Here is a 15,544-nt window from a genome sequence, read left to right on the forward strand (position 1 = left end):
TCACCTACTAGCGTTAGGTGCTACCTCGCTCTGGCATCCTTCCTAAAAATATACATCGGAGGTACGCCGACGGTTCTTTGTCGAGCCAAGGGTTATCACTCCATTCTTAAGCACTCCATAGTGAACAGAGAAGTTCCACCAGGATATTCCCCCGTCCTAGTATTTGGGATCGTGATAAAATATTTACAGACACTTTTCTTTGCAAAACCTTTTTTCCAAATGCATGTGATATGAGACTTGAGACATGAAATGCCGTGCACGAAATAATCAAGCGTAACATATTCAAATCATGGCATGATAACATAGAACACATGAAATATCAAAACAACTTCTCGGACATAGAAGAACATGACTTGGCCGAAATATCAAAGGCCTATTAACATGGAGAAATTTCACTTTAACATATTCCAAACTTGAAGCATAATAGATAAAAATCATGGCAAGGGTGAATCAAAGCATAAAATTATGACAACATCACATGAATCTGAAACACTTAATCCTGCAATAACCAAATCTTCATGGCACATGAAATACCAACATAACCTCAAGCAAAACCGAAACATGTGCATCTGAATCATGACATTTTCAATATAGAGCCAAAACATATAGCCTTTTCCATGATCTTATACAAAATCACAATAAAGTATTCCACCAAGTAAAGCATAGAATAACAATCAAAAGTAATAATAACAAAGAAAATATTTGCACAAATATATACACATGTTAACCAAACTAAGTTGAGTGATTACTTACAAAAATCCTTCAAGAAATCACTAGCAGGCTGTAAATGGAAGTAAAACTTGTTAGAACAAGGGTTTTGAACCCTAATCTATGTGCATGAGTGTGTGAGGTTTCTATCATCACTTGCTGTTGGAAATGGCTCAACCTTTCAGCTCTAGGGTTTTCTATACATGAAAACAATTCAAGTTCATGTAATCATGGCTAGGCCATGAACATGTGAGTAGTGTGTGTGTGTGTGTATGTTTGGCCGATTGTCTAGAGGATATAAGTCCTCAATGTTTCAGCTTCTCCCCTCCTTGGAAAATCCTAGATTATTCCAAGATGAAATAACCTTGAAATCATGTGTGTCCTTTGAAAATCTCAAAGTCTTTGGAGATTCTATCATCTCCTTGAGTGACGTATGAGTAGTGTGAAGAAAAGAAAAGAAAAGAAAACGAGGTCCTCACCTTGGATTCCTTCTTGCTTGGTGTTGTTCGCATAAAAATATATCTACAAGTGCACAGAATTGTAACAAGTAGTAAAGTGTTTGAAAGAAAACGGATATCGAACGCACATGGAATAATTATGCTATTGATTATTGAAATTGACTAAATTAATTACTATTTGGAAAACCAAAATTTGAAGAATGGTTTATTAAACTAAAGAAAAGAACATTAAAATTAAGATTTTAAAAATAATAAGAATAAATCTAGAGCGTTTGACTTCACCTAGCAAATCCCATACAATTTATTCTTCCTTATTATAGAATCCCAATTATCCCAAGTTGATGATAAAAATTCCTTAACTATTCAATATTTTCTCTTGAACACTACCAAAAATATCTCCAACTAATAATTCTATATCTCTATGTAAATTGAACTAATTGGAGACTCATTAATTTCTTTGGATTTTTCTTGAAAATCACACTAGTAATAGTATTTAACCCTAGAGCTTTAATCACGAATCACCTCTCGGTCTCATTGCAATCCAAAAGATCGAACAATAATTAGTTAGAAAATTTTAAGCATTTAGAACAAACAATAAACACTCAATCATGGAAATATTGAAAATAAAATAACTTGGAATATAAATTGTGTGTTCAATGCTAGGCTACATCAAAGTTCTAGAAAATAGAATTAATTCATAATGAAATTAAAAAGAAAAAGAATAAAACTAGTGTTCTTCGTTGAAGTCGGTTGATGAAGCATGCGGCTCTCGCCTTTGCCCTCTAGCTCCAGCTTCTTGAAAGAACACTTAAAGAATACATTCTGAAACTCTAAACTCTGACTCAGACTCTAAAACATAAAACTAAGATTAAGAACCAAGACTCCATATTCATCCCACGAGACGAGATTAAATAGATGTTAAAACTCAAATCCGGAAACAAAATAAATGAGGCTAAAATTGAAACAACCCGATCCTAAGATTAGGTCAAAAAATAAGTTTTATGTATTTTTCATATAACGATAAATATTCTATTATTATTATTATTATTATTTTATTAGATTTTACATTTATTAATTTTAATAGGATTATTATCATTTTGTTATTGGTATTTTACTATGACCCAATTTTTACAATAGCCTCTAGAATTTTGTTTTGAATTTAAATCTTATTTCTTCCTATCTCCACTCGTAAACCTCATCTCTTGATTTTATAATCCTAACCTAATACGCATCCTTATCCCCTAATTGGTAAATCCAAATTCTAGTGAAAAATCAACTCAGAAATCCTATCATCAATCCTCCATTTCCCTTTATAAAATCCCATGAAGCTTCTGTATTAAATACAAAAATAGAGCTTATGCTCCCCTTAAAAACACCCCTGTGAGCCAGTATTGGTTCACGTTGAAACCACTGTAGTCACTTCAACCGTCCAGACCATGCACAACCGTGCATGCCACTGAAAAGAAAGTTCCACCACCATGACCTCACTTCGAACCACTAGCCGAAGCATCACATCTCTACATCAACAGACCACATGCACAACAGCTCACATTAGGGAGCCATGAAGTTGAAGCTTTGATAACTACCACCCAACGCATGGAATCAACCGCCAACATCATCAAACCACCCCCAGCCACTGCCGATCACCCTAGGGTTTCGGAACACCACCCACGGTGCCAAAAACTGCTAGCCATCCTAGTCCTATCTCACCCACTCCCTTCTGGTAAGCCCACTGTTGTCCGCCACCCTCACCTCCCTCTACACCTCTCAGTAAGCACCACAGCCTCCCTCCGAATCTCATTCTCTCTCTTGGCATTGCACTACCCTTCCTTGAGAAACCAGCCGCATTGCCAACCACCTCCAGCCACCCAAAGCCTCCACGCATCTCTCCTCTCTCTCGGTAAGTTTTTCTCTGTCACCACCCTTCTCTCTCTCCCCGTAAAGTTTAGTTCTCAACCTAACCATTCTCTCTCCCTCTCTCGGCATCGCACCACCCTGCCAGAAGATCCAATTGTGTCGTTGACCACTTCCGGTAGCCCAGAATCGCTGAACCGTGTCGCTGTCCTCGATGAGCCCTCTATTTTTCTCTTGCACGGCTTCTCCTTCTGGTTCTGTTCGTGTGCCTTCAACCTCCAAGAAGCATTGATTCACAACGGGCCCTTGGGCCCTATGTATGTTGGGCTTGTTAGATAAACTTGTGTTTTAAAAAGTAAATTGGGCTTAGTTTTAACTTGTTCTGTGTTTAAATCTGGTGGGCTAATTTCCTTGTGGACTGAATTAGACATGTACCATTGTGATAGATTTGTATTTTAAAATCGGGCTTGATTTTATTATGTTTCAATAATTGTTTTAGTGATTTTATTGGGCTCAATATTTCAAAATTGAGTTTATTTTTATTAAATAAATATATTAGTCATAAGCTCATTTCTTATAAGATGCTTAAAAATTTTGAAATGTATTTTAAAGTATACTATTGAGCCTATTATTTTAGTTGATATTCCCCTTTGTCTATTTAGCCAGATTTTTAATAAAATTATTAAGTTATATTTTAAATAGAAATTAAGAAATATGTTAAGAATATTTAAATGATATTAATATTTATTAGATTTCTTATAAGATTGAATAATTATGTTAAGAAATTAAACCTATTCAAGAATTGAAGTTTTATGACTTATTTAAAATAACCCAAGTATTCTACTAAATTATAATATGTTATTAGTATTTAAGTAATTTAAAACATCAGGATTTATTGATTATGGTGTTAAATAAAAGATTTACTTGACTATCTTCTAGCTTATGAATTTAATTAAGTAGGATATTAGTACATGTTGATTCTAGACAGATTTAGTGATAGTTAATATTGCGTATAGGTGACGAGCTACGAAGTGCAATTCAAGAGGAAGTGCAGCGAGGTAAGTAATTTGATCACAAATTAGGATCATCACAGTTTAGCTTATATATAAGTACTATTCAAGCAAGGTCGTTGACAGCCATTATTTATGCACCACTTATGTCATATGCAAACATGTCATCCAGCATAGCATATGATCATATCATTCTGTATCATGTTCAAACTCAGAAATTATAATTATGTATGTATTATGTCATGCATCTCATGTGCATAAGACACGTAATTTATCTTAAGTTCAAGTGCAAGATAAGATCAGATTAGTTAATCAGATGGTCATTCGGATACATGGTACCAATGCAGTTTAGTTTCAAGGGGATGTGCAAGCCACAGACTCAAGCGTGGTCCACCATAGTATGCCAGAATACTATTAATGGCTCCCCTCGCGGCCGCGGGACGTGGGGCCAGTGCACAACCTCGCACACATGGTTAAGTGTGTTGGCCAGTCAAATCAGTCAGTTAATTCAGATAAATCAATCATGCATAACATAAACATCAATATGAACAGACATGAATTTTAAGCTCTCACCATGAAAACTGTTATGAAAACCTTATGTTTATTACATTTATGTTGTGATGGATTTCGCACTGAGTCTTCGACTCATTTTAGTTTATTTCATGTTTTTAAACCACCCAAGTGAGGATGATGAACACGAGCAGACAGGCCAGGAACAGTCATTTTAGTTTATTCAATTTATTCATTTAATATTTTAGGAAGACACTTTATTAGACATTTTTCTACAAAATAAATCCTTATTTCATTTATTAAATATGATATCTCTTGCCGGGTTTATTTTATGAAAAACACATGACACTCCTAGCCTATGGGAAGGGAGTGTTACAACAATCTAGCTAGAAAATCAAGAAAATAGTTTCTAAAGATAGATGTTAACATAAAAGGAAATTATCCCAAGAATATCATAATTATCTAAAATGAAAAACTCAGTGATATGTGGCTTGAATTGCGAAGTTTGAGATGAATTATCCCACCGATTAGATGTCGTGTGCGCTGAATATAAATGGAGTGTGGGTCACAAATGAACAAATGAATGGGTGTGGAGGTCACAAATGAACGGGTGTGGAGATCACTAATGAACGGGCATGGAGGTCACAAAGACCACACATCCCTCTCATTGCCTACTGAGTGGAAAGACTCCCCCAACCGAGATGAAAGACTCATCTCGCATTTTCTAGTTGTTGCCCATGATGTCATTTAGGTTGGTCTTTTAAGTTGGTCGTTTAGACTAGTCGCCCAATCTAACTGCCTAGAGCCTTGTTAGCAAGTCTTTGCGCCTTCAGGTCGCACCTTCTGGTCGCAAGTCTCCTCGCCAACCGAGAGGTAAGTCTTTTTGCCTTTGGTCGAGAGAAATCTCTTTGCTGCCCACAGGACAAGGCTCCTTTCCCAAATCTCATCAGTTCTCTTCAGATCTCGCTTCCTTTCATAGGTCTGGATCCGTAGTTTCTTCTTTTATACCAAAATACTCTACTTTCGCACTAAATCTTCTCATTCCTTCAAATTCAAGAAAATAAATAAACATATGATAAATAAAATAAAATCAATAGTATTGAAGGGAAAATGACACTTTTCATAAATAAAAGAGTTATAAAAATCACATAAAAATAACAATTATCAGGTGATGTGGCCCTTCCTTGAATGTAGAGAAGAATGGTTTCTTGTTTGTTTGGAAACAAAGTGTGAGAAAGTGAAGAAATCTCCATGTGGTCGTGTAAGAGAGTGTGGAGAGGACAAGAGCATGTGAATGGTTCATGGGCTTTTGGGTTTGAGTGGAAAGGGGCATTGTTTCTAGATTTTGAGGGATTAAGAGAGGCCTCAAAATCCACAAAGATGGGGCTTGAAAGGCTTACCTTGACATAATTGGGCTATGGGTCAAACCTATACCATACTTGGCCCAAAAGGCTTTATTCTTACTAAGTTGAACCTAATACCTTGGGTCTAAATAGTTAGGCCCATAGTCTTGTGTCCAAAAAGTAAGACATAAAATTTTGCTGTCTTCCAAGTTGGGCCTAAGGCCTTCATTCTTACTAAGTTAGGCCCAATGGCCTTATGTCCTTTTGCATTGGGCCTATTTTCTAGTGTCCTCCAAGGAAGGCTTCAAACTTTATATCTCCGAAGTTGAGCCTAAGACTTTTTAACATCTTAACCTTAGCTCATCACATCCTTAGTGCATTAGGGCCCTAAAGTCTTATTGCATCTCCTAAGCCTCTATACCCAAAAAGCTTGGACCCTTCATAAACCACTCTTTGGGCCTTCTCCAATTCCATCAAATATTTAGCCCAAATTGCTTATCCCATTAATGTGGCAACCATCCAATATGTCATGTGTCATCCCCTTATGGGTCTCTTGGCTTCTTATCCTCAAAATTAATAAAGCACTAAAAATTCTCCAAAATAATATTATTAACCAATCAAGCTCCAAAAATTTCCTTTTCGTCAAAATCAATATTGCACTAAAATCTTCTGCTAATTCTTCTAAACCCAAAGTATATGGCCTTTTGCCAACTCAAGTATCCAAAATTGATCTTATTCTAGAATAGTTCAACTCTTAATTAACTAGGATTAAGGCTACTAAGGTCAAGGCCTAAGGAGTTTTTTAGGCGTGATGTTACAACAGTACAGCAAAATGCTTACACGATTCCCATTGCTACTAATACCCTTGCAAGAAAGAAGAAAGAAGGTCTATCAATTACGGGCCCCTTTGTTTTATTCTTTGTACCATCCTAGTAGATCGCAGTTAAGGTGCCCTATCTATCCAAGAATAAAGACTTGAGATTGTTGGATTTTTTGTGTATTTATTGGAGGACTTCATATGGCTTGTACTAGTAATAGCCATACTTGCTGCAGTGGTAAGAAGCCAAGCTTTCATCACTAGAATATCAAGCTACAAATTTGTCATAGTTCATGTTGAGTGGCTTATTGCATGGGAAAATCTGGAAATAATTAGGTACTTGCTAAACAATAGCACAATTGATCAGAATTTCATAAAGCACTTGAACAGGGAACAGGAGGCAAATCAGAGCAACTTTCAAGATTCTATCAGCTTGGCTGAATTAGAGGAATCTAAAGGCAGTGATGATTATGTTGTTGGTCAACTCAACCGCACCTTGAGGACATGGTGCTTTGGGTGGGGGGGGGGGGGGGGGGTTTTGTCACACTCCAGTACATGAACAGTGATGGAGTGAAGTTATTATGGGCTTTGGTTGCTCTCGTTAGTTGTATTGGCATGTGGTCATTTCTTTTATTTTCAAGATAGTCTTGAGTCGGGCCATCACCCATTTACTATTGTTAGCCTTGATTGAATTATCTTTATTTTTTGAGTTTTGTTAAGTTGGCCTAGGGCCCATTAGTTAGTAGAGGTTAGTTTAGCATGCCACAAATAGCACTAGAGATGAAAAGTTTGAAAGATTATGTGACCAAGATGGAGGCAAGCCAGAGCAATAGCTATTACCTTACAGGCAAAAGTAAGAAGACCGCGGAGGAAATGAAGAATGGTATGAGTTTCTCCATATGGTAGAGGCCAATGACAAATATACTGTTGGACAACTCAAGGAATTTGAAGGCAAGAAGCTTAGCTTAGCTACAAAGGAAAGCTTGAAGCATAACCACACCTTGTGGGCAAGGTGCTTTGAAGGGGTAGGATTTGTCACAATCTTGTACCTTTACAGGAGTGGAATGGAGTCATTGTAGACTTTGTTTTGGGGTAATAAAGGGCTAGAGGTTTGGGCTCCATCCCCGTTGGTTATTTGTAGGCCCATGGTCCATTTATTTGCTTTATGTTTAGCCTTTTGGCCTTTTGTTTGTTGGACTGGCTATGTGATTGGCCGTGTGTTTGGCCTTTTGTTGTAATTGTTGTTTCCATTTGCTTGGCTTTGGCCTGTTAGTTAGTAAAGGTTTGACCATCATGCAAAATCCTTAATAAGAAAGCTATTTTCATTTTCTTTCTCTCATCTTCATCTTCTCTGGAGGTTGTTCCCCTAAAAGGATTTTGTTACTAGAAGAATTACAGCAAGGATTTGGGGTGTGTTACATTCTAGTGAAGACAAAAGAAGATGGGTCATGGAGTCAATCGGTAATGAAACATAGACAATATGATATGTTTATCCGTGTAAGTTGGTTTGTCAATCAAGTAATAGAAATTCTCTATTTTCGAGCATTTTAGACTCTTTTTAACAAAAACTTTAGATAATTATTCCCACACATTGCGTGAGTTGTCGACTATATATTAATTTGCATACTTCCAAAATAGTGAGATTTATTACCATATGGGGGAACGAGAGCACCACCTAACCAATTGTCCATCTCCCACTTCATGAGAACCCCTCTCTCTCCCCTTGGGAGTTCACAATTCTCCCTTCCCTCCACCTCCCTTTCTTCTTATCTTCCTATCCATGTCTTCCTTTTATTTGTCGTTCCCTCTTTTGCTTGACTTCAGGTATTGTATCTTAAGTCAACTATCTTTTGACCACTAATGCAGGGGATCCGAGTCCGAATCTGAGACCGATGAGGCTCAACTAATAAATGCGACGTTAAAAGTACTAGACTACTTAGAGAAGGTAGACCAGCGCAAAGTAGGTAGGAAGATATAAAGATTTGGGCAAGGAGTGGCAGATTTGGGCGAGGAGACTTAAGTAGGCGGGAAGAGATGAAGATTTGGGCGAGGAGACTTATCTCTCGGATGGGCGAGGAGACTTATTCCTTAGATGGGCGAGGAGATTTATTCATCAATTCGGCGAGGAGACTTATCTCTTTGATGGACGAGGAGAAGTGAAAACATCTGTATTTTAACTATAACTTTGGCTATAGGTGTCAAAATCGCGCATATGACCCAAATCCGGAAAGCTATCTTTAGCACGCACGTTGTGGTCACATGCTTCGCCAGGTGGGTGCCTTGTCAACCCCAAAATCAGCCGTTTTTACCTCCGAAGCGTCAATTTTAGTCAACTCTTTCTTTTTTGGTTAATTCTCTTTTATGGTAATGTTTATCTTTAGTAATGATTTTATTTCGGATTCTTAGGCTATATCTTAGTTATAATTATCTTATTCTGTATTATATTGTTTGGCCTTAATTATAGATTTGTCATTTTCCGTTAGCTATTTAAGCCCAGCTTGTGGGCTTCAGAGCGGATGATTGGTTTTTTTTTTTATAGTAAAACCTTAATCTCAAAGTTTCTTTCTGTTTACGATTTCTCTCAATCTCAATCTCTAGTAGCTTCCGTTGTTTAACTAGCCATCAGAATTATCCTCTATTCTGATTCGGCATCAGTTGGCACCAAAGTTGTAGCGTTTTCCTAGGGTGAATTATCATTAGTTTGCATGGCTAGTGGTAGAGGTCATGGTCGACGTGGACAGGTTTCGAATGAGGAAATCCTTCCCTGCGATCGTAACGTACAGGATGCGATGATTGCATCAAATCGACCTTGTTCTGGGATCGAGTTTGCCAAATCGACCTGCGTATTGTCTTAGTCCTAAAGAATCTGAAGAGTTGTAGCGTTAGGTGGTGGAGTTAGTAGAGAGGGGCTACATCTGTGAGAGCATGAGCCCATGTGCAGTCATTGCCTTGCTAGTATCGAAGAAAGATGTTTCCTGGTGTATGTGTGTTGACAGCAGAGCAATCAACATAATCACAGTGAAGTACAGGTTTCCTATTCCATGCCTAGATGATATGTTGGATCAACTATCCGATTCTAAGGTATTCTAAAAAATTGAGCTTAAAAGTGGATATCACCAGATTAGGATAAGGCCTGGAGATGAGTGGAAGATAGCGTTTAAGACACAACATGGGTTGTATGAATGGATGGTCATGCCTTTCGAGTTGTCCAATGCGCCCAATACATTCATGACGTTTATGCATCAGGTTTTACGGCCCTTTATGAGAAAATTCATTGTAGTTTACTTCGACAATATCCATTTATAGTCCGACATGGACATCACATTTTGATCACCTTCTAGCTGTTTTTGATATGTTGAGAACGAAGCGTCTGTTCATCAATCAAAAGAAGTGTTTTTTCTTCACTACTTCTATAACTTTCCTTGGTTTTGTTGTGTCTACTAATGGTCTTCATTCAGATCAGTCAAAGATAGACAAGGTCTTGGAGTGGCCCAAACCTAAGACCTTGCTTAATGTCGAGAGTTTCCATGGATTGGCATCCTTCTACCGTTAGTTCATAAGAAACTTCAGCACTTTGATTGCCCATATCACAGGTGCCTCAAGAAGCGTGACTTCCAGTGGTCTGAGGAGGCAGAGACCATTTTTCAACTGGTCAAGCTGAAGATGAGAGAGGCACCAGTCTTAACACTTCCAGATTTTGATAAGGTGTTCGAAGTCAATTGTGATGCATCTGGGGTTAGTATTGGTGGTGTTTTGAGTTAGGAGGGGCGGCCAATAGCTTTTTTTAGTGAGAAGCAGTTAGGGTCGAAGAAAAATTATTCCACTTAAGATCTAGAGTTCTACGCCATAGTTCAGTCCTTGAAGCATTGGCGTCACTACCTGGTACGGAGGGAGTTCATCTTTATCACTGACCATGAGGCCCTGAAGTACAACAATGCCCAGCACAAGTTGAGCAGGCGGCATGCTAAGTGGGTAGCATACTTGCAAGAGTTCACATTTTTGCTGAGGCACCAATCAGGAAGCTTGAACTGGGTTGCAGACGCATTAAGTTGACAAGTGGCACTCCTCACCACCATTAGGTCTAGAGTAGAGAGGGCTTTGACACTTTTAAGGATTTGTACACTTGAGATCTGTCCTTGGAAAAGATTCTTAAGGAAGTAACAAAGGGAAGAAAAAGTAATTTTCTCTTGCAAGACGGATTTTTATTCTGTCGCCTACAGTTGTGTATCTCAAACTATTCCTTGAGAGAGTACATTATACGAGAATTCTATGGCAATGGGAACTCTTTCATTTTTTATTAATTATCTTTTATGATAATGTTTATCTTTAGAATAATTTTATTTCGGATTCTTAGACTAGATCTTAATCATAATTATCTTATTCTGTATTCTATTATTTGACCTTAATTACAAATTTTTCATTTTCCGTTAGCCATTTAGGCCCAGCTTGTGGGCTTGAAAGAGAAGGATTGATTTTTTTTATATAGTAAAACCTTAATATCAAAATTTATCTCTGTTTGTAATTTTTCTCAATCTCAATCTCTAACTTCCGTTGTTTAACTAGCTGTCAGAATAATCTGCTATTGTGATCCGGCATCAACCACCTACTCCAAGCACACATACAACAACCAACCTCGCAGCCTCCATCTGCCGCTCCTACCAAGGTGTCACAGTTTCACTAGTTTGTAGCCCACTTTATTGAAAATTCCTCAGAAGGTAAAAGAGATGAAAAAGATGTAACTTTTTTCTTGAAAAATGTCACCAAAAGTTTCAGAAAGATGAGCTTACAAAAGTCACTAAGTGCTATAGAAGTGATAACTGTAACACTATGTGAAGAACATTGAAGAACATAATAACATTCTGATGAGTGAAGGCAAATGTAACATGCGAAAGACTTCAAGGAGTTTTTTCCTTCTTTCCCGCAAGAATCATTGAAATCTGGAGGCCTCTACTAAATGCTTGATTGAAGAGCAGGCGTGTTTGGAATTCAGATACAAATGGGAACCAAGACAAAATGGCTGTGGGCATGAAAAGTATCAGCCCCATTATATATTCGTATCCTCTCGCTAGCTCCTTTATTGATTCCCAGAATCCAACCCGGTTCAATAGTTTCCTGCATGCTTGCCCAATCTTGGAAGAACAAAAAAAACAAAGCATCGAGTAAGTAAAAATGTCCATGTCCAAAATAAATATCTTTCCAAGAGAAAACCACCAACGCTCATGGGCTGATATAACATATGGTCATGTAGGTTTTGGAAGCAAAGCTTTCAAAAAAATGTGGCTGGATAACACATAACCACAGTGAAAATACTTAAACAAGTTCAGTTAAAAAAATTCTAGGGCCAGAAGGGAATAAGTAAAAATAAGACAATTTTCATGACCAGGGGAAGTACATGAAAGAAAAAGCAGCATATGTTGTAATTGAAAGATTATTTGTAAGATTTCTCAAAAGAATAATTTAGAGATTGAACAAGGTCGGATCTTTTGAAGACGAAGGCTTAGTAGATATTAAAACTCACTATATATTTTATTCTCCCTTTTTTTTTTTATAGGAATATATTTTATTCTTTCTACTTTAAGATCATGCGGAACTTTAAACTTACAAGAACAAGGGCCCATCCTGTGGGCGTGAAGGCAAGGATAGCAGCAAATAAATCTGACACGGTGAGTCCACATACAACAAATAAGACAGTCATGACTGATATGAAGCCAAGGAAAAGAAGGGCTTTGAGAATCCTGAACATGAGCTGAAAGTCTGTTCCAAATCTTCGCCTACCCATTGATACCATCTGATAGCAGAGCATTGGACGAACACACAAAGCGAATTACTAAATGATCACTTTTGCTTCCAGACTAATAATGTAAACATCTATCCAAAATGAAGGTAAAACTAGGAAATAGTACAAGGAAAAAATTGCACACATTGCATCTGTAACCCATTTTTTTGTTCCTTTTATCTTTAACTCTGTTTCTAACCCTAACCATAACCTGGTTATGAAAGAAATCTAAACTTCTTTATTTTTATGGGCAAGCTAGCTAAACAACTCCTTTTAAAGCACTTTGAGATGCATTTAATTCACGAATTGTTAATTTTTTTAATGAATTATTTCAGCTAGAACAGTTTTATTGAAGCTTACTTTGACTGCATATCAGTCAATTCAATTTGCGTACCTTTAAGACAAGAAGAGCAGTCACCATAACCAACCAAGAAAGTGCGTAGACCTACAATGAAAATTTATGTAAAAATCAGAAGGTTGTAAGCTGGTATTTAAACCTAAATTAGAAGTCCAAGAAGAGAAACCTAGGGAAATTTACCAGTATGCTCTTGCTGTGATGAGTTATATCAAGGTGGTAGACAATTCCATACTGGTAAACAAAGAAGCGAAATGCAAGTATTATCTCCAGCACTCTCCCCCTGATACTTGTGTGTTTGAGGTGTTCCTGTTCTTCATTCCACCATGATTCCCAACTTTTATCAGGTGCAATCCCAATACCACCACGATTTCCCATCCACCTCTTCCAGTCTGTCCAATCATCTACTGTCTTTTGCCAGTCAAAACCAGATGGATTGAACAGGAAAGGAGCAAACAACCAAGAAGCCACAAGAAACCACATAGAGATAGTGACAAACAAATAAAGATTTGAACTTCGATATGATTCCCCATACACTTCATAGACGACCAATAGAATAAAAAGCTCCAACCCCTTCACAAAGTGACTTCGGGAGTACATCCTGTAGTTGTCAGCAAACTTTGCATGAAAAACAACAAATCCACGGCCTGTAGCACGATACTTGGAACCTCCATGCAAGATTGTTCTTCCATAATAATGTGCTTTTGTCCCAAGCTGAAATGTAAAGAATACAGATGCCAGCTGTAGCTGCATGATGACAAAATCACCCAGGGCAGTACGAAATCCTTTTTCCAGGCCAATTTCCATGACCATGGGCAGAACTAGCAGTAAGCCCAATTGAAAAACAGATTGGGTAGCCAAAGCCTCTTCAAGAGCCTTGCTATGTCGTATGCTTGTGTTCTCAAGTATCTCTTTTTCCACACCACTCATAACCATGTACAGACGTCCATATAAAAACACATATACAGTAAGCACGGTCACCTGAAACAACAAAATGTCCAAATCAAGCCATGAAGGTATATTTCTAGAAAACATGGTGGGTTTGTGGAAAAGTACTATAGTGGCACCTACCATCTGGATAATCTCTCTGCTACCCTAAAGGCATCATTACTAAAACACCTAATAATATCCATATTCAGTTGGTTTTAAATTCCCTTTTTGGCTCAAATTTTACTATAACAACTCATTAAACATGAGGAAAAAAAAAAACAGTTGAAACGTACGTATGAGCCCCAGTTCTTTTGAAATATTAATGTTTATTAGCATCTTTGGAAAGAGTTGTATCGCATTACGACCAAGGGTTCATTTTACGTACACACCCATCAACATCTTTAACAAATGTAGTACCAATAAAGAGAAGATCAAACCCATCGACCCGAATTAAACTAGTGATAAAATATGCAAGCTCATTGTAATCATGTGTAAGTTACAATATTTTGAACTACATTAGCATACTAGAAAGAAATTATGTAAATAAAATTAGTTTGGTTAACTTACCATACTACTAAAATAGAAACCCACTGTTGTAAAGTAGAATGACAACATCCTATAGAAGTCAAATCGACGCCCAAGACGATAAACATCACGGCTAAGTGTCTGCTCTCCATTTCCATTTGCAACCTTTGCCTCAAAAAGCGATATTTGATTCATTCCCACATCACGTCCCTTGCCAACTTGGATGTACTCATGATGGGTTATAAATCCCCCACGCAGAGTTGAATTATATCCTGAAAAGATTAATCGAAAATAAGTGAACGCGTAATACCACTTAGTCAGTTATCTTTTCTGGAGCCAAAAACTACCTGCAAATATATCTTCACTTAAGTTAATTACTCTTGAAGCCTTGCTTATTCCACCTCTTGTTATGTGGAAGATTCTGTCAAATATATCAGGATGACCATAGTGGAACCTCACCCTGAAATATCACAGAAACAAATCAGTTGTCACCAAAACAAAGCCATGATTTGTGGACTTAGAACCCTTACTGACATAATTCAAAGTTGTAACAAAATTAGAGAAGTGATCAGATATACCTACAAAGAGAGAGGCTTTATATGGTACAGAAGCACGTAATCGTCACTGAGAGCAGAGTATCACAAAGACAAATATATTCGACCATTATGTATTTTTGAGATGTCTGGAAGTTGATTACGTCCATTATGATTCCCAGTAAGTTGATACAAGACACTTGTGACAAAGCATGCTTAAAAATTAAAAAAATTTGAAATTATGGTTTAATTTTGAAATGAGACCTACTAAAGAACTATGCAGGCCATTCCAGTTTTTATAAAGTTTTGCTTTAAAATTTTTTTATTTATTTGAGTTGCTAAATTTTAGATGTTAGGTAAGCAGTTTTACTTTTTTTGTGCTACTCTTGTTTACACCCCATTTAACAGAGCGATGCACCCTAATTCATCCTTTTCGTACTCTATTGACATCTCAGGTTACCATACACATACAAACAAACAAACATATATATATTCCCAATGTAAAAAGATTGATTATAGAAATTTCAGCATATTATAAATGTTTTTTCTTGTAAGACTTCCAATTCCTCAATGTGAGACTACAAGAACACAATGGTGAGTGTACAAAGTCTCTTTGCATTCTCTAATCTTGAGCCACAATCAGACACAATCAGATCTCATTCAACCCCTCAACAACTCACCACAATCATTCTAGAAAATCCTAAACCATAAATTTATATTAAAAG

At 37.2% G+C, this 15,544-nt stretch overlaps 1 protein-coding gene across 1 annotated transcript in view; it reads right to left on the reverse strand.

The window, feature by feature from the left end:
- Positions 1 to 11,422: 11,422 nt before the first annotated feature.
- LOC109013450 (callose synthase 7-like) overlaps positions 11,423 to 15,544 on the reverse strand; it is a 31,786-nt gene continuing 27,664 nt past the window's right edge. The window contains exons 37-42 of the mRNA XM_035689300.1: positions 14,634 to 14,746; positions 14,329 to 14,558; positions 13,015 to 13,812; positions 12,871 to 12,921; positions 12,303 to 12,488; positions 11,423 to 11,829 (exon numbers count right to left, since the gene is read on the reverse strand). Of these exons, the coding sequence (XP_035545193.1) occupies positions 11,596 to 11,829; positions 12,303 to 12,488; positions 12,871 to 12,921; positions 13,015 to 13,812; positions 14,329 to 14,558; positions 14,634 to 14,746 (1,612 nt within the window). The 3' untranslated portion in view covers positions 11,423 to 11,595. The remainder of the gene's footprint in view (positions 11,830 to 12,302; positions 12,489 to 12,870; positions 12,922 to 13,014; positions 13,813 to 14,328; positions 14,559 to 14,633; positions 14,747 to 15,544) is intronic.

This window comes from Juglans regia, chromosome 1 (assembly GCF_001411555.2).
Source record: "Juglans regia cultivar Chandler chromosome 1, Walnut 2.0, whole genome shotgun sequence".
NCBI classification, from domain to species: domain Eukaryota; kingdom Viridiplantae; phylum Streptophyta; class Magnoliopsida; order Fagales; family Juglandaceae; genus Juglans; species Juglans regia.